Source organism: Pan paniscus, chromosome 10 (assembly GCF_029289425.2).
Source record: "Pan paniscus chromosome 10, NHGRI_mPanPan1-v2.0_pri, whole genome shotgun sequence".
NCBI classification, from domain to species: domain Eukaryota; kingdom Metazoa; phylum Chordata; class Mammalia; order Primates; family Hominidae; genus Pan; species Pan paniscus.
In genome coordinates this window covers 15,341,560-15,362,482 of record NC_073259.2, presented here as the reverse complement: position 1 = coordinate 15,362,482, position 20,923 = coordinate 15,341,560, and the positions used below count along the sequence as shown (strand labels likewise).

The 20,923-nt window shown below is 33.5% G+C and overlaps 1 protein-coding gene across 1 annotated transcript; it reads left to right on the top strand.

Annotated features, from left to right (window-relative positions):
* The first annotated feature begins 1,880 nt into the window (after positions 1–1,880).
* CLEC2B (C-type lectin domain family 2 member B) lies at positions 1,881–18,581 on the top strand. Its single transcript, XM_003829646.6, has 5 exons — positions 1,881–2,551; positions 9,194–9,268; positions 14,136–14,299; positions 17,303–17,406; positions 18,378–18,581. Exons 2-5 carry the CDS (start codon positions 9,196–9,198, stop codon positions 18,484–18,486), a joined length of 450 nt encoding a protein of 149 aa, XP_003829694.1. The 5' UTR covers positions 1,881–2,551; positions 9,194–9,195; the 3' UTR covers positions 18,487–18,581.
* The last annotated feature ends 2,342 nt before the right edge of the window (positions 18,582–20,923 follow it).

The following is a 20,923-nucleotide window of genomic DNA, read 5'->3' as shown; positions in this document are numbered from 1 at the left end:
AATGCCCCAATGTTGATAAAATCTCCCTTATCCAGCTTTATGTTTCTCTCATGATCTAGCACCCTCAGAATCCAATCCCATTGTGTACACTCCAAGCTGTTGTTATTATATATTGGTTAGGTCCAAATTCATTCTGAGTATAGCCCTTTCTCTCCCTTATAAGCTTAGCACATAACCTTAGTTATTGGCCTTATGACCAATAACTAAGAAAGGCAAGTAAGGGAGGGATTCCTGTAAGGAGGGTGTGAAGGGCACAATATTTTCTTTAAGGAAAAAGGCATGACCTCGACAAGGGAGAACATGTAACTTTGTTAGGATTAGAGAGTCCAACGTTTAGAAGCTTCTAGATTTTTAAAATTTTTGAGAAAAAAAATTGTGAAAAGTCACTATACAAATGATGGAAAGTATTTTTAATACATTTATCTAAAAATGGAATTTTTCTACATTATTTTGCAACCCATTTTACTTATTTATATACACATTTTTATGTGTATGTTTCTCTACATATATATTTACATATATATATAAAATCTTAAAAATCACCATAAGGAAACAAATAAATCCATAAAAATGGGAAAAATATTTAAATAGGTCATTGAAAAAAGATATATGAGTTACCAATACGCACGTGAGTAAATGCTCAATATAACATCAGAGATGTACAAATTAAAATCACATTTAGATTCTACTACACGCCTACTAGAATGGTTAAATTGAAAAAGATTGGGCATATCTAATATTGCTATTGATGTGGAGCAAATAGAACCATCCAATATTCATGTTGGGAATGGCACAACTTTTTGGAAAAAAATACATTTATAAAATAAAACATACATTTTCTATGTAACCTAGCAGTTTGACATCCAGGTATTTCTTCAAAAGATTAAAAAACGTGTCAATAGAAAAACTTTTGCATAAATGTTTATTTTGACCTTACTTATGATATCCAAGAAGTGGAAAAAGCTCAATGTCGTAATGGATACATTTTATTATAAAATAGATAAAAATATTTTATGTCTGTACAATGAAATACTACTCAGTAATAAAAAGAAATTAACTGCTGATCTGTGCAAAAACATGGATAAAACTCAAAAACATTATGCTCAGTGAAAGACATCAGACTTACAAGAATTGCCAACTGTATCATTCTGCTTAACAGGAATTTCTAAAACCAGCAAAGCTCATGTTTATTGACAGTAAGTTGGCTGCTGCCTGGTTTCAGGGGTGAGGATGAACTGCAAAGCAACAGCGGGGAACATTTCCCTGTGTTGAAAATGTTTTATATCTTAACTGTTGTATCTTGACTGTTTTCCTTTTTGGAACAAAACTAAATTTCACTCAACCATACTTGAGTAATCTCTATATTTTTCTATACATGCTTTTCTAATAGTTCTTTGGATACAATCTTTTGTTAACAACAAAGGTAGAATATATTCATTTCCTCATGAATTTTCTGTCTTTTTTTTTCTGTCCAAAAATGAAAAGAGCAATTTTGTTATCTGTCCTTTCCTTCTGCCCAGAAATGATTAAACCTGTATTTCTTATTCTCTTCATATTTTCTTTGTTTTAATTCCTTTGTACTACAGTTTCTTCTCTATTCTCATTTGCTTTTCCTCTTAAAGTTTCTCTCTCAGAACAAATGCAGTGTTAATCCCGAAGCCGCTTGCGGGACACTGGCTTCTTCTCCTCAGTTTCCTCCCTAATATATTTGTTGAGGGGTAATACAAAATCACTGGGAAACTGATTAGAGCAGATTTGAAGATAAAATTGTGGCCTGGTAACTTAGCAAAAGCATAATGGTGTCATCTTGTATGCTGATGATAACGTTCTGGGCACTTTGTTACTTTCGTTTTCTTTTTTCCCTCTGTGTGTCTTTGTGTGTGTTTGTGTGTGTGTGTGTGTGCTCACACCCACACGTGTGACTTTGCACGCATTTGTCTTTGAGAGAGAGAGATAATAGTTTTTGTTTTTCTTTCAGTAGCCAAAGTTTAAACCATTGCTTTTTTCTTTGATTCTATCGCTTTTAAGGTGATCTTTCTTAACACAGGATAAGAAAGCAGTAATGTCCTAAAGAATGCTGTTGAATTAATTAGTATCAGCCTCTCCTACAGTTCTGGAAGGATACATGTTAAGTACCACTCCTGGGTGAATCAGAAAAACAGCCACTTGAGCAATTTCATGTTCTGTGGTTCAGATGAGAATCCCCGTTGAGAAAGTAAGAAAATATGTGTTTATTCTTCAGCTTTAAATTGTTATATCACAAACTTCCTTCCTCCTTGGCAAGCTTTTTTTTTTTGACGAGAAGAAAATTGTAATAAACAACAGTATGACTAATAGATAGTCACATGGTTACTTCCAGTTTGCAAAATGCTATTTATACTTTGAGTTACTCTTCAAAAGTGGTATACCTCTAGTTTGGAGCTGTGCTGTAAAAACAAGAGTAACATTCTTATATTAAAGTTAAATAAAGTTACAACTTTGAAGAGAGTTTCTGCAAGACATGACACAAAGCTGCTAGCAGAAAATCAAAACACTGATTAAAAGAAGCACGGTAAGAACATTTTTGTTTGTTTAGAATGACCGTTATTTATTGAAATTGTGATGCAGAATGTTAAAGCCTTCGAGAAAAGAATTAAATTTTGTGGTTTCTTTTGTGAAACTAGAAAATTCCTTCTTATAACAAGATTGAGATTTGCATATGACTGTTTTGTCCTAATAAATTCAGACTTACTTTACATTATTTGAATTACAATGGAGAAGGATTAACCATGACTTAAAACTGCTCAAGATTTAGTTTCATTTTTACTAAGTATTTTATAAAACAAATACTTGAGAAGATGTTAGATATGATCCAGATACTCATACAGTTCTCAGAATGCATACGTAATATGAAAAATTTAGCCAATATTTCTAATATTTTTAAAGATTGCTTTATTGGATGGTGTAAAGATACTCCGGGCTTTAGGAGTACTTAACAGAAAGAATATATCCCTTTCCTACTCTTACTAAGGAATTGCTAGTACTCCGATATCCATGGAGATGTCTTTACCAACCCTAAGAAGGATAAGGAAAGAAAATGTTCTAAAAAATACACTATGAAACAACCTGGTAACATTGGATTTATTAAATAGCAAGTTCAGAATATATAAGATCCAAGCTACATCTTTGAGATTTCAACAGGGTTTATTTATGTCAAAATATTTGAAAGAGAAAAGGCTGAAACTAAATGCATTCAATACAACGATCTATGATTTAGGGATTTAGGGACTGTGATGAGCTTTAAGCATTTCCCGTTTAACTAAATGTCAACCTACCAGCGTATGCTACGGTCAAAAAAATTATTGCTGTGGTACAATAGAATGCACACTTTATCCTTCCTCCCTTATTTTAACCAGTTTTATAATTCTGCCTAAAGTTAGATAAAAGAGGTTTGGGGGGAATGAGATCAATGTTTGATGGTAGCATAAAATATCATTTTAATCAAAAGTTTTAAGAATGCCTTCCAGCCACTAGTAAAACCAGTGTTATTTTCTACTTTCAATCAATTGTATAAATTTATACATTTGTATATAAATACATTATATAATACAATATTATATATCATATTACATATGAATATATTTTAAAAGTTACTGAATAATATATTCAGTATAATATTGTATATATTATAGATACATATATATCTGAAATTATGAACATCGTTTTAATAGCAGTAATTTAGGGCAGTGTGATATAATTCAGTCAGTTTTTATATACATTTTAACAAATATTTTATTTGCTCTGCTTATCAGTATTTTATGATTTTTTTCTACAGCTATTAGCTAAGAAAAATAATATTCTGTTTGATTTTAAATGCATTGGTCACTCTGCATCTTTCTTATCTTTCCTTAGAGAGCAGAATCAAACAGAAAACAGTTGAGTCACTGAAACTTTTCTATGGGGAAAACAATTGCAGTCCTTAACTGTTTAGATTATACATTTAAATATAGAACTATTTTAGTTACACTGTTAATTAAATCCATTGTTCTCGAACTGTCTGGGGAAGTGTCCTTTTAAGCATAGCCTCATCAAACGTTAAGAAGGCTCAGCAACTTTGAAATTCATGTTTCGATATAAGCTTCATCGTGGGAGATCACAATTTTTTAATTTGTTTGAAAGGCAGCTATGCTAACCACATTCTACCAATGCCACTAATTTTTCTGATAACTCATGTAAATAATTACAGCCTCCTAAATAAGTATTGAGAATTCAGTAACAATGAAAAGATTCTGGGAAATTAAAAACAACTGAAAACAACTTATGCTGAGTGTAAAAAGCTAGATTTCAGGGTTCACGATATAGATTAAGTAGAGAATGAACACATAATAGGTTTAAATTTGTACCTACATATTCAGAAGTGCAATAAATGTTGAATTCATTAGTTATTTAAATAAAATTAAATGTTACTTCAAGTCTCCATCCCACTGAATGGACAGGACAGTTTACTTACTTTCTGTCATTTGGTGGTATTGAGAGTGAGAGATTTCTTCCAAGGTTATATGAAGTTTCCCAGGTTTTATAAGACACCAAAGTGTTATAATGGTCTCCATTCATCAGTTTCCACTGATTACATCTGAGAAGACCGTGTTCCAATATAAATGACCTCTTCGGGTCTAGCTCTGCTATTTTGTGCTGCACTCGTAACAAAAGCCACACTGTTTCTTTGCCACATTTAAAGTACGATCATCTTTTTTGAAGCTGGGGTCATCTGTACGTAAAATCTACCAACTCTGTATACACCACCAAGTCCTTATACTCTAATACCTTGCCAACTTTGCAATGGAAAGGGCTCCTATTTTCCGCTGTATCTGCAAATTGTCATTTCTCATATTGTCAGGATGTGCATTGCCCTTCTCTCTACCTGTTAGCTCGAAGTTATTTCCTCTTTTTAAAATCCCTTCACAATTTTCAGAAACATTACTTCAATAAGCTAGATTTTTTTTTAATTGAAAAGGCCATTGATTTAAGCAGCTTAGGGTTTTCTTTTCAACAGTCATTCTGGAAGAAAGAATATCAAAATGGTCTGACTACCTCCTTCAAATAACAGATATGAAATTGACTCAAAAAATACTTCCACTTGCTGCAAATGTAAATAATCTTTACACTCTTAACACACACAAAATAATTAAAATATTTAAAAACAGGACAACTATAACACAAGAAAAAAATAATAGCAAAAGTTACCTTTTATTTACTTCCTGTTGTAACTATACTTTCTAAAAACACAACACACATATGCTCTTTAATTAAAAAAAAATAGAAGTGGTACTAGTTAATGGATGAAGAGTATAGGATCAAATGGGGGTAAGAAAATACAATTACATGCCACAAAGATTTGATCAAGATTTTGAAATCATGATATCTCTAACATCTATATTTTTACATTATGCCAATTCATGGGGAGAAAAACGGAATGACATACTGACATATTTACTTGATTCATGGCATTGAAAACGGAGAAAAAACTTCCTGTCTTTTCGATACCTGAGGTTTAAAGAAAATTAATAAATAATTCATGATATTAATAAGGTTATATATGAAAGATAAGAAACCTCATCAGAAAGAGCTTGATTTTTTAACACTTCTTTTTTCTACTAATTTGGGGTTTGGTTTGTTCTTGCTCTTACAAATCCTTTAAGTTCATCATTAGGTTATTTATTTGAAGTCTTTTTACCTTTTTAAAAAGGCATTTATTACTATAAACTTCCTTCTTTGTACTGCTTTTCTGCATTCCACAGATTTTAGTTTATTGTGCTTCCATTTTCATTTGTTTCAAGAAATTTTTAAAATTTTCTTAACTTCAACATCGACTCTTTGGTCGTTAAGGAGCACATTATTTAATTTTCATGTTTGTGCAGTTTCTGAGGTTTCTCAAGTTATTGACTTCTAGTTTCATCCCATTGTGGTCAGAAAAGATACTTGATTAGATTTCTACTTTTTTAAATATATTAAGACTTGTTTTTTGGCCTACAATGTGGTCTGTTCTGGAGAATGCTCCATGTACTGATAAAAATAATGAGTATTCTGCAGCAGTGCTTCTGTACGTGTCAGTTGGATATATTTGGTAAAGTGTGCAGTATAACTCCAATATTTCTTGTTGATTTCCTGTTTAGATTATCTGTCCATTTACTCAGGGTGAGGAGTTAAAGTCCCCCAATATTATTGCATTGCAGTCTATCTCTCCCTTTAGATCAATGAATGTTTGCTTTATATACTTGGGAGATCTGGTGTTGGGTCCATAGATTTTTAGAACTGTCATATCCTCTTGCTGAATTGACCTCTTTAGCATTATATAGTAACCTTTGTCTCTTTTTAAAGTAGTCTTCGTTTTGTAATCTATTTTATCTGATATAAGTATAGCTGCTCCGGCTTTTTTGGTTTCTGTTTGCATGGAATATCTTTGTTCATCCCCTTCACTTTCATTCTCTGTGTGTCTTTATAGGTGAAGCAGATTTCCTGTAGGCTGCATACAGTTAGGGTTTTTTCTTTACCAAGTCAGCCACTTTAACTTTATGCTTTTTTTTTTTTTTTTTTTTTTTGAGAGAGTCTTGCTTTATTGCCCAGGCTGGAGTGGAGTGGCATGATCTCGGATCACTGCAGCCTCCAGCTCCTGGATTCAAGCGACTCTCCTGCCTCAGCCTCCTGAGTAGCCAGGATCACAGGCATACACCACCACACCAAGCTAAGTTTTGTATTTTTAGTAGAAACGTGGTTTCGTTATGTTGGACAGGCTAGTCTTGAGCTCCTGACCTCAAATGATCTGCCTGCTTTGGCCTCCCAAAATTCTGGGATTACAGGCGTGAGCCACTGCACCTGGCCTGCACTTTATGTCTTTTAATTGGAGAGTTGAGTTCATTTAAATTCCGTGTTATTATTGTTAAGTAAGGATTTTCTGGGGCTGTTTTGTTGCTTGTTTTATGGTTGTTTTTAAATTTCTCTCTTTTTTCTTTTCTTACTGTCATTCTTTGGGGTTATTTAATTTTCTCTGGTGGTATATATTAATTAGTTGCTTTTTATTTTTAATGACTCTACTATAGGTTTTGCATTGTGATTACTATGAGGCTTATAAAAAATCTTATAGATATAACAAGTTATTTTAAAGAGATAACAACTTATATCACAAAGAATAGCAACAAAGGAAAAAAACACTTTTACTCCACCCTCACACATTTTTAATTTAGTTTTCCCAATTCACATATTTTTATTGCTTACCTCTTAACTGGTTTCTGCAGTTATCATTGTTCTTGATAGATTTATCTTTCAGTCTTCATTACTAGGGATATGAGAAGATTGTGCACCACAATTAAAGTATTAGAGTATTCTGGATTTGTGCATACACTTAATTTTATCAATGTATTTTAGATATTCAGCTGTTTTCTGTTCGTGTGTTTTTTTCTTTTTGGTTGAAGAACTCCCTTTAGCATTTCTTATAAGATAGTCTGGTGGTGGTGAATTCTCTCAGTTTTTGTTTGTCTGGGAAACATTGTCTCTTCTTCATATTTGAAGGTTAGCTTTGCAGGATACGGTATTCTTAGATGGCAGGGTTTTTTTTTTTTCAGCACTTAAAAAATGTCATCACTTTTCTCCTGGCCTGTATGGTTTCCACTGAGACGTCTATCATCAGATAAATTGGAGCTCCTTTAAATATTATTTGCTTCTCTTCTCTTGCTGATTTTAGGATCCTCTCCTTTTCCTTGACCTTTGAGAGTTTGATTATTCTATGCCTAGGGGTAGTCTTGTTAGGGTCGGAATCTGTTTGGTGTTCTCTGACCTTTATCTGCCTGAATCTTTATCTCTTTCTCAAGCTTTGTAATACTTTCTGTTATTATTTCTTTGAATAGGCTTTCTACCTCTTGCTCTGGTTTGACTCTCTCTTAAACACCAGTAATTCTTAGATATGGTCTTTTGCAGTAATTTTTTACAACATGTTGGCATTCTTCCTTCCTTTTTATTCTTTTTTTCTCCTTTCCTTGTGTATTTTCAAAAGCCCATCTTCATGCTCACCGATTATTTCTTCTTCTTGATCCATTCTCTTTTGAGAGCCGCTAATAAAATTTTCAGTTCAGCTGAAAATTCAGCTAATAAAAATTTCAGTTCCAATATCACTTTTTGATTTTTAAAAATTATTTAAATCCCTTTGTTAAATTCCTCTGATATATTTCTGAATTGTTTTTTGTGTTATTTTAGAGACCAATGAGTTTTCTTAAAACTACTATTTTGAATGCTTGGTACAAGTGCTCACATATTGCTATTTCATTAAGATCTGTCTCTGATTCCGACTTTGTCCATTTAGGGGTATCGCAGTTCCCTGTTTGCTGTTGTTTCTTATGGATATGCATCTATGTCTTTGTGTTGAAGGATTTTATATGGCTTGTTTTGGTTTACATTGAATATGTTTGTTTAAATATTCCTTGTAATTTACCTGTCGATTTTTTGGGGGGTGGGGGGCGGCGGCTAGGTTTCGGCCTCCTTGTTATGACTACATGGTGCCTTAACCCAGGTTTGCCTTGGTTCTTGTAATTAGAGTGCCACTCATACCAAATGAGGGTGGTTCCAAAGGGGATATCCCAGTAGTGTGGGAAGACTGACGAGGTGTTCCAGCCCAGGGGACCTGTGCAACAAACCTCCTTTACCATGATGCTGCTCGACAGCCACTCTAAGTTGACATCTCCTTTGGCCAAGTAACAGAGCACAGTTTCTGGTATTGGGGATGGTAGTCCTGCCTCCCCACTTTGTCTCTGCCTGTCCTCATTCAGGCACCCCGATGCTTCCCAAGTGTTAAGGCAGGGGCAAGTTTCCTGCCAGGAAACTCAAGCTGGTGGGGAAGCTGGTTATCCATCTTGATCTCACTTTTTCCAGTATAGAAATGGTGTTTCCATGCCCTTGGGTACCGGAAAGATTGCAGGGAGAGTCCTCATGGATATGGAAGTCTAATTCTCTTATTATCTGTATGGAGTTTTTTGTTGGTTTTTCACTTTCCTGTGGCTCCAGGAATTGTCTTCTTCTCATATTTGAATTCTAGGATATTGCTGGGGATAATCACAGCACTAATGTTTTGTTGTTGTTTTCTGTGGGGGACATTAAAGCCAACTTACTTTTATGCCATCATTTTGGAGCCAGAAGTCTCCTAAATGTCTTTATTTTTATTTTTCAGGTATGATGACCAAACATAAAAAGTGTTTTATAATTGTTGGTGTTTTAATAACAACTAATATTATTACTCTGATAGGTAAGTTACATCCTTTATTTTATTTTTCATGGCTTTCTATGTATGATCCTATTCCTTTCTGTCTCAGTCATGATCTTTTCTCAGTATCTCATTATCTTCCCATTATACATGATAACATTTAATTGGTACAAATGAATAAATTTTATTAATTACATGACCTATGTAAGGCATCAGAGATACCAAAATTATTGTGGTAAAATTATTCACCCTGATAATCTCACTTCTATTCAACACTTTCTTGCCTATGTTAATCACTATGTTGACTTCTATTGCTATAGCTTAGTTTTGCCTACTAAAAAATTTTAAATAAATATAATCAAATTTAAATACATATAAAATACAATATGCAATTTGCATGTATCATAAATACAGTCATGCAATTTGCATGTATCTTTGTATCTTTTTCCTTTTATTCAACATCATGCTTGTGTGATTTTTCAATGTCATCATAGGTAGCAGAAGTTCATTAACTCACTATTATGGAAAAAGGTTGAAATTTTTTTTATAAAAAGACCCAGATAGTAAATATTTTATGCTTTGTTAGCCATACAGTCTCTGCTGCAACTACTTAATTTTTCATAGAAACACAGTCATAGAAAATGCATAGACATTGACCATGGCTGTGTGTCAATAAAATTGAGCATGGAAATGTAAATATTATAAAATTTTATATGTCACAAAATATTGTTCATTTTTAATTATTTTGATTACTTTCTTTCTTTTTAAAATGTAAAAATTATTTTTACCTGGTGGTTTTACAAAAACAGAAGGTGAGCTGAGTTGGCCTCAGGCTGTATTAGCGGATGTTTTGTACAGTGCATTCACTGCTATGTATCACTTTTGATGAACATTTGGATCGTGTTACATTTTGACTATTGCAAATTGGGTGGTTGTGAACAACTGTATAGTTTTATATTTTTGTCTTTTAATGAATACTGGAAATAACTTGAGATATACTTATAAGAAGAATTATTAAGCACAGAATACGCATAGATTAACTTAAGTGTATTTTACCAAAAATGTAGATAATCTCAGCAGAAGTGTATGAGAATTCCAGTTGCTCCATGCCATGTCAATACTTTATTGTTGGTTTTATCAATTTTTGCCATTCCAGTGAGTGCATGTTGTTACCCGATTTGGGCTTTAATTGACGTTTTTCTGATGATCAATACTGTTCAGTACCTTCATAATTGTTGTTTATTTAGGTGTAATATTTTGTGATGGGAATGTTTCAATACTTTCCCCATATTTTAGTAAGTTAGCTCTCTTTTTCTGCTTGGTTCATAAGAGTTGTTTAATATTCTAGATGAGACTCTTTGTAGTTTATAGGTATTGCAAATATCTTCTTTAACTATGAAGCTGAAGTTTACCCTCTGTGTCATGTCTTTCAATCAACAGAGCTTCTGAATTTTAAAGTAGTGTAATTATGTCTTTCTCTATTGTCACTATATTTTTCATTCTAAGAAATTCACTTTACTTCAAAGACATAAAAATATTTTTGTAGGGTTTCTATTTTCCTTTCACTTTCCAAAATATAGTCCTCTTGAAGTTGATTTTTATAAATTTTAGGAGATAGATATTAGGATGCATTATTTCCCATTTAGTTAATCTTTCAACCTGAAACAACTTATTAAAAAGACTATGCTTTCCCTACTTAACTGCAGTTGGTCTTTGTCATCAATCAACTGTGTAGGAGAAGGTCATTTTTGCTAAAATTTTATTACATTAACTTACTCTATTTTATCTGTCTTTGTATCTATATCGTTCTGTCTCAATACTGTTGGTTTATAATTAAGTCTTGACGTCTGGTTGTTTAAATGTTTTAAAAGTTTTATTTTTATTCTTCAAGTTTACCTGGAGCATTTTAGATCCTTTAAGCTGCCATATAAATTATCTGTAATTTTGATTGAGATTGCATTAAACCATAGTCAATTTTCATGGAATCATTATCTTAATATTGAATCATACATTTAAAATATTGATTCGGTGTTCCGTAATTTCTGCCAGCAATTTTTTATAGTTTTCAGAATAGATTTCACATACATCCTTTTAAGAATTTATTTTTTAAAGACTCAATGTGCTATAATGCAATTGTAAGTAGCATAGAAGTATTTTCATTAACACTATTGTCCTATTTAGTCTGTTGCTGGCCTATAAAAATTATCTATATAAATTTAATATATACCTATATAAGCCTCATATAGCAAATTTGCTATAGTTAACTATTCATTTTCATAAATTTTCTTCAGTTTCTTTTGCAAGTTCTATGTAAAAATTTACATTATCTGAAAATAATAATTGTTTTACCTATTCTGTTGGAAACCTTATGCCTTTTTTATTCATTGTATTCTCTTATTTTACTGGCTATAACTTCCAGTACAAGGTTGAGTATAAGTAGTGACAGCTTACATGTTTGTCTCATTCTTAAATCAGTAAAATGTTTTTAATATTTCCCAATTTAGTAGTAGTATTTGCAGATATTCTTAATCAGATTAAAGGTGTTTTATTTACTTCCCTTTAATTTAATTTAAAATATCAAATGCTTTATCTTGATCTATTGAGATACTTTCTTTTCTCTGCTAATATGTAGAACTACACAGATTTTGTAATATTAAGATAAGATAATCTTCAATTTCTGTGATAGATTCAACTTGATCATAACCTATTAACCTTTTAACATTCTTCAATTAAGCTGAATAGTATTTTAAGATATATGCACATATATCTTACATCTTCATAAAAGATCTACCTATAGTTTCTCTTTCTTTCAATACTATTATCAGGTATTGATGTGATTATGATGGCTTCTAAAATTTGGTTGGAAAGTATTCCCTCCTATCCTATTTTCTGAAAGAGTGTGTATAACATTGGTGTTATGCCTTTCCTAAACGATTAGAAGTATTTCTAACTGAAGCCATCTGGACAGGGAGATTTCTTTTTGTGCAATTTTTTAAGTTAAAGATTTAATTTTTTAACTAGATATAGTGTTATTTAGATATGCTGCTTTTATCTTGTCAGTTGTGTTAAATTGTGTTCTTCTAGAAATTTCTCTACTTTTTCATTATTTGTGTTGCTAATTTGTGTTTTTATCTCTCACAGTTACATTTTTTAAAATCAGTTTTCCTAGTGGTCAATCCTGTTTTAGAGTATTCAACAAAAGTCATCTTATGACTTTAAACTTTTCTTCTATTTGGCATTAATTTTTTATTCAATTGATTTCTGTTCTTTTTGTTTTCTAAATTGTGTCTTTCTACTTTGGTTTTAATTTATCACTATTATTAACTTTGTAAGGTAGGATAATTATCTTTTCAAAAAGTCTTTCATCATTTCTAAAACATAATCTTAAGCCAATAAATTTTCCTGTAAGCTTTAAGAGAGTTGCTGTGTCCCACAAGTTTAGTTGAATCCCATAAGTTTGGATGCTACTGTGTTTTGAGAACACTGAAGACACACAGGATTTTGATGTAAAAGATTATGGTCACAGCAAAATTTGTATATCATATAACAGGTTGAAAAAATTTTATGTCTTGTCATGTTAGGTCAGATGACAGTAGTTTAGGATTTATTAGGGCATTTATATTCCTTTCAACTTCAACTTCAGTGATATATCTTCCTGAAGGCACCAGAATTATTCTATTTGTAAAGGTCATCCTTACCATTTCTGGGTAAATGAACTATAATGAAATCCTAGCGTTATCTAAGAGTAACACAAACACTAATTTATATTAGACAGTACATGAGAGAGATATATACACATGTGTGTATATGTATATATACACCCTTATATGTACACATACCTATATACATATATATATACACACTGTGTATGTATATAAAATTTTATCTTCTATAGACTCTTGGAACCAGATGACTATAGGTGATAATTTAACTGATTATTTTGCTACTGTGCTCCACTGCCATTAGCATTCTATTTATAACTGGTAGTTGGATCAATGACTTTAAAGTGAATGATATTGAAAAACTAACACCATACCTCATCCTCAAGGTTCTGTTTCCTTAGAATCATGTTTGGTGCCAAAAACTGATTCAGTCTGGGTGTGGTCCAAAATACAAACACATATTATGAGAATAAGGCTTTTATGTAGAAATTAGGGATAACATGAATGTGGGAAGATCTGGAAGTGATGCATAGCTCAAGGCTGGAGCTGTGCTACAAGCTGGAGGAGAAATGGTCACTAATAATATCGGCATAATGCACTCATGCATTTGGAGGAAAGTCTAAGAAGCTAAGATATCTAGCTGCCAAGACTGCAACAGGGGAACACATGGAAAGACCTGTGAAGTTCCTATGCTCATGGTCTCCAGGAATTATATCTTCTGCTTTACTTCCACCTTCCAAATCTCATGTTAGTTCCATTCATTGGCTAAACCGGAGCTATACAGTGATGGTGATTCCTAGCTGACAATAAGCAGTCCAACTTATTTTGTATTTTGCTTTATTATTTTTGTGGCTTCTTTGTAGATTAAATCATGTATTTAGATTCATTAGTGACTAATACAAATTATTACTTGTATTACTCTTAGATAATGCTAGGATTTCCTTTTATTTCATTTACCTAGAAATGGTAACAGTAACCTACACAAGTAGAATAATTCTGTTGGCTCCTGGAAGGCCTACGTATCACTGAAGTTGAAGTTGAAAGAAATGCCCTGATAAATCTTAAACTACTGTCATTTGACCTAACATGACAAAGACATAAAATTTTTTCAACTTATCCTATAATAGATATACAACTTTCATAGTGACCATAATCTTTTACATCAAAAACCTGTGTCCAGTGATCTCAAAACACAGTAGCATATTATTCTATCTGGTACTTAAGATATATATTTGTCTCATTTCCAGTTAAACTAACTCGAGATTCTCAGAGTTTATGCCCATATGATTGGATTGGTTTCCAAAACAAATGCTATTATTTCTCTAAAGAAGAAGGAGATTGGAATTCAAGTAAATACAACTGTTCCACTCAACATGCCGACCTAACTATAATTGACAACATAGAAGAAATGGTAAGTAATTTAATATACATTCTTTGTGAATTTCTTGAGTCGGAGCATTAGAAATATTCAAACACCATTATAATCTTGAAGTCTTTTCACTCGTGCCTATCTATGCAGAAAATTGAAGATGTTCAGAATATGCCATGTGACATAAAGGTGAAACACCTAGTGATGCTTTGTTTGAAGAACGTAAGACTAACATCAAGTAGTAGACTTAATACCTATCTTTATATTTTAAAGAGCGTACACAGAAGAGCTTGATAATGTTTGAAAACGTTTTAAGAGCCAGTACTCCACCAAGAAAGGAGAATTGTCTGAGGAAGGAGGGGATTCTGCATTCTACTTCCTGAGAGAAACTTTGCTCTGACTTCTCCATTTTGTTTTGCTGCCTGTCTCTGAGGTCCTGTGGCAGCTTCCATTAGAACACTCTCTACCAGTAATGCAATAGAGAGGAAAATCAAAATTTCCTCCTAGACCGGAGTGTCAGTTTTCAGTGAGCAGATACCATGTCTTCTGTGAAATTTTATCCTTAGCATTATGCACAAAGCAGGTACAAATGAAAAGTCTAACGGATCCTTGTTGAATAAATTTTGATTTACATGACAAAATCTCTATGAGTAAAGAGGGTCTCCAAGAACTTTAACAAGGGATTGAAAAACTGCACCTCTACATTCATGAAATTTGTTCTTTCCCCTAGTCATTTATATTGTAAACATACTTACCTTTGTTTGGTCTCTTTAAGAATGAAAAGAAATTATAAGAGGTAATATAACTTGATTAAAAATATTTTTTGCAAATAATTTGCTGTTGAGAAGTGTTTCAATGAAAAGCAGAATAGCACAAGAGTCAACACTGTTAAAAGACAATTGTGTGTTACCCCTGTGGTGAACAAAGTTTATTTACTCAATCTGCCTGAAGATTGGTTCCAATTTAAATGCACGTGAATCAGGCAGAGCCAATTTATAGGTCAGTGAAAGGAAACAAAACTATTTTGCAAGAAAAAAAGGTAGTAAAATGTTGAAAGCTAGATGGATTAGGAGTAGATACTGCAAAACAAGAATTAAGGTGCAAGCTTAATATCATAGGAAGGGCTTCTGTAGTCAATAACGTCACTGCTGAATTTTGCAAGACTTTTGAAAATGAACATTCTGAGAAACACTCTGACTGTTCCTTACAGTTCCTCTTGGGGGAAAGAAAGCTAAACTAGCAGTGAGATGGAAAAATAATGAGTGTTAATAAAATGAAAGATGAAGAAATGTAAAGACAATCAATATTAAAATAAATATGTCCACTATAGGAATATTGTCAGCAAAGATTGACTAAATAAATAGTGAGGATCATGGAATGTGAAGACCAGAAGTACATAAAAATAATTAGTTTTGAACTTAAGAGAAATCTTCAAATGTATCAGGGAAGAATGCTTGTACTGTTTGGATGAAGAAAAAATACTGATCATAAAATATCCTGATATATTTTGAAGACCATGGATGACTATTATGTACTACATACACTGGCAAAATTTAAGTGACAAACAGAATGAAGTAAAGCTGTCTGTGGAGTGGAGAAGAAATTTACATAAGAATTGTAATCGATTATTTAAAATAGTTTAATTTAAATGTGCATTTTAATTACAAAATAATATGAGATAAAGTTTGTCTTACAAAATATTTTTATATCTATTTCCACCTATTTAGAATTATTGCACTTCTAACAAGGGGCTAAAATGGGGCAAGCTTTTATTGAGCAAATAATGTTAACATTTTTCATAGAGCGGGACTAGGAAACACATCTCCCAGTTCTCTGTCACCAAGACCAGTCAAGCTCTCTCCTGAAGCCTTTCCTGAAGTTCTTTCCTGAGTCTAGACTATGAATTACCCTCTTCTCCTTGGCCATCTGCATTTACACGGAATATTCTACTCTTCCCTTAGAGCACATACTGTGTCAAAGTTTCCCTTAAAAACTCGTATTTCTTTTCCGTAAATTCCAATTTCACATTGTATTGATCACACTGATAACTTCTCCATGTCTAGTAGAATATTTTCTAACATTATGTTTACATTATTTTCCTCACTGTAAATGAAGGCCTTTGAATGTAGGACAATGTTTTTATTAATCTGTTTATTTGGCAAGCCAAAACTTAGCCCAACTAATTATTTTTTTCAAATTAGTTTATGCAGTGCTGTGAAGATAGTGTATTAAAATGTCAAAAGTCACAGGTGTCACTGTTGGGGTAGATAGGATTTGACCATAGTGTTGTGATCTGGCCTACCTCCTTTATATTTCTCTTAAATTGAAAAGTAGAGTGATACAGTGTGAATGTCGTTTCCAAGCTATTTAGTAGCAGGGTAGCCTCAAGGACTTTCTCATGTAATTCTATGATTAAAGAAAAATGTCGAGGGTTAAGCAAGGTCAAGGTAAGTTAAACAATGCATCAGAAGAAGAAATGTCAGGAAAAAAAAGCATTGTATTTATTTCTGAATGATGTATTTGGAAATTTAAATGTTCAGCAGAAAAATAAAATTGGATAATTAGGTTCTAAAGAAACTGGATATATGAGGATGTGTATGTGTGTGTATTTACCTATGTAGTTTGGGGAGATAAACTGAAGTAAAACATAACACTAAAATGAAGCTACTACTATTTACTGGGAAGTGGACAAATAGTGTAATAAATATGTGGTAATTGGAAATGCTGTGCGAGAGCTCAATTTCAAACTTGTCTTTCTAGGAGCTTACAGTTTGAAAATTGTGAAGGAATAGATATTCAAATTGAACATTTATCAATTTGGAATCATATCTAAAGAAAATGTATCTAACATATTTGTTTCACAAAAAAAACTGAAGGTCAGACGAAAAATAAAGTACTTTTTCAAAACTCCATAGCTATTTTCTAGTGAGGCCAGGAGTTGAACAATTGTTGCCTTGCACTTCACAACCTACGAAACAAGAGGTACACAGTAGGTTGTCGTAAAAATTGGCATGTATGATTTTGAAATTAATTTTGTCTCTGAAGAATTTTCTTAGGCGGTATAAATGCAGTTCTGATCACTGGATTGGACTGAAGATGGCAAAAAATCGAACAGGACAATGGGTAGATGGAGCTACATTTACCAAATCGTGAGTTTATTTTTTTCTGGGATCACTTAAATTTAGATAGTGCAGCCTTCTCTAGGACTTATGCTTTAGCTAAATTTCTCTAGAGCCCAAGATTTTTGCACATGTTAGAAAGATGGAGGGGAGATTGAATATATATTGAGATTCATGTAAGGAGGCAACCATGAAGGTTGGAAATTAAGATGTAAGGGAACAGATCTCCTAGTTGGCTATTTTGAAAATAAAGACCTGAGATTCATATACACAACTCCCCCCACCCCAATTTAAACTTTTCTCTGATTATAAACTATCCTGTCCAATTATATGACTCTTCTTTAAATTTTTGTTGACTATTTTCTGATGTCTTTTACAGTTCAATTTCAATTTGACGGTCATTTTCATCTGATTTTATTTGCAATTTCACTGTTATGCAGTTTGTCCTGGACTTCATATCTTTAGCATTATAATTTGGAAAATGTGTGTACACATCCCAAATGGTGACTCTCAGTCACTTAGCCACTTAGTTTATGTTAGTTTCTCAATAGAAACACTGCTGATATTTTGTACTGAATACCTCTCTGTCGTGGAAAAGGGGCACTTTTCTTTGTGCATTGTAGGGCATTGGCAGCATCCCTGGATAAACTATCCACCCTACTCACCTCTGCCTCCGCTTGAGACAATAAAAAAAATCCAAATATTGTCAAGTGTCCCTTGGTTTGGAAGCAAAATCACCCCTAATTGAAAACCATTGGTTTATATGAACTGATAGCTCCACTGATTACATGTAACCAACCTAATGCCAGTTTAACATGTACAAATTCTTGGAAAAGAAACTCTTTTGATCCAAATTGGTATAGGTATCTCAACACTAGCAAGAGAGAACTGTGCCATAGTACACCTTGCAGCACTTTAGACAAGTAGAATTTTTGTTTAAAGGTGTCCATGGGCAAGGAAGAAATCACATGACTACATAATGGTTAATCCCTTTGTTGCAGGTTTGGCATGAGAGGGAGTGAAGGATGTGCCTACCTCAGCGATGATGGTGCAGCAACAGCTAGATGTTACACCGAAAGAAAATGGATTTGCAGGAAAAGAATACACTAAGTTAATGTCTAAGATAATGGGGAAAATAGAAAATAACATTATTAAGTGTAAAACCAGCAAAGTACTTTTAAATTAAACAAAGTTCGAGTTTTGTACCTGTCTGGTTAATTCTGCTTATGCGTCAGGCTACACATAAAAGCCACTTCAAAGATTGGCAAAAAATGGTTACAGGTATTCTGCTGAGTTTTTTTCTTTCTTTCTTTCTCTCTCTCTCTTTCTTTCTTTCTCTCTCTTTCTTTCTTTCTTTTTTTAACTGTAAACCAGAAAACAATTGTGGGGATCAAGGACAGACATAGCACTTAGACAGGACTTTCATGACCCAATATGGAACAATTTGAGTACCAGAATAGGAGATTATGGCCTATTGAACAAAATGTGAAACTGGGAGTCCACAAAGACATAAATGGAAAGATGAAGTACCTCCTGACAGAGCAAGAATGGCACTGAACAATGTTATATGGACAATGGCTATTTTATTCAAGACTATTACAATAGGGAAAAGAGACTAGGACTCAGTCTGAACTGAAATCTGTCAAAACAAAGGGGGGTGGGGCTTTAAGAGTGAAGGTGAGGAGGAGATCACACACCGTATGTGTTTGTTAACTGGCTTTACCCAAAAGAAAATTAAACTTTCTTTGATCTGTACAAGTTGATCAAACAAATGGGGTCATTCTTGTCATATGCAACTAAAACAGGGTAGACAGGCCAGGGGAAAAAGGCACTCAGGGCACACAGCATTGCTTCAAAATATAATTCTCTACAAACCTAGTTGCTAAAACTACCTGTTGTAACCTAAAACCAGTTTTATCTAACAGCTAGTAAAACAACCTACTGTGACTGCAAAACTGGTTTTACCCACCACTGTCACACACCAATCAGAACTTGCCAGCTCCTCAAAACTTTACTAGGGCCAATAAACTTTCTTTCAAAACAATACGTAACTTTGTTTTGTTTTTTTTTTAATAACATCTCCAACCTTCGTTTTGTGCTTTAGACAAACTAAAGACCCCCTGGTCCTCGCATTTATGCCAAATTACAATTCTCACCTCTCTAATAAAATATTTTAAGTGTAGAGATCTGTCCCAATATTTTATTTTGATTTTGACCTACTTGGTGTCAAGCTGGGTTCCAAAGCTGACTCAGCTTGGGGAGAATCACTGGCCCACAGAGCTAGGGCATGATGTACTCACACTGGGGCTCACTGACTCACACAGTGGGGTCACTGTTTCTGCAGGTTGCCTCATTTCTCCCTGGTGAATCTCTTGGACTGAACTCCCAATTTTAGTTTGCTTCTGTGTTATCTGGATTTTGGATGAGAAGGAATCTTTCCTCGTCTTGTTTCAGAGACCTCTTTCTCCCTCTGCTTGGAAGATCTTCTGTTAGGAAGGACTATTTTCTTCCTGGCAGAGCTCAGCTGTGAGGTCTGGGTGATGGGATTTCTCTTTTCAGGCTGAAGCCTCATCAAAAGCATTTTTATTTTTTCCTTCAGTTGGAGACGGCAGCTGATCTTCCTTCTTGGGTTTATTCGGCTTTTTCCTAATCAGTGCTTGCATTTAATTGGCTTTTGTGTATTTGGCATTAAACAAAATCACCTAGATAAATTAATCACCTAGATAAATGTAGTTATGAATGGATTCTCAAAGTTTAAAGGCATGCCAAGGTATTTTTTGTGACTCTAGCTGGTAGCATGTTCAAATATTATAGAGATCATTCAACACTCTATTCTTAGGCTGGGCGCGGTGGCTCACGCTTATAATCCCAGCACTTTGGGAGGCCGAGGCGGGCGGATCACGAGGTCAGGAGATAGAGACCACGATGAAACCCCGTCTCTACTAAAAATACAAAAAAAAAAAATTAGCCGGGCATGGTGGCGGGCACCTGTAGTCCCAGCTACTCGGAGAGGCTGAGGCAGGAGAATGGTGTGAACCCGACAGAGACTCTGTCTCAGAAAAAAAAAAAAGAAAAAAAAAAACTCTATTCTTAAATCTAAACTAAAAGACCACAGCTATAAAATTATGCACTCCAAATAAGCCTCCTATATTGCAATCTCAATTGATTGCGTCACCACAAAATACTATCTCAAAACTAGCTGAGACTCTTTCTTCTCCAGGGCTTTCCTCTTCTAATTCTTCCTCTTTATCTTTCTCTAAGCTAAATTCTTTCCAAACTCCTCAAACATTCTGGCATACTGGTTATTTAAGTAAAAACACTGGAAAGTCAGAAAATATAAAAGAAAATCATTTTTACTTTTATGCTGTTTCTTAAAAGCAAAAGGTGAAATTCCCAGGTGAAAGACACTTTTCCTATACTAAAAGGAATAGCAACATTATTATGACCAAAGATAAGTATTTGAGACCAAGAAAATACTGTATGAACCTTGTTAAAATCTTTTGGGGGCCCCTCACATAATCCTTCACTCATAGGTGGGAACTGAACA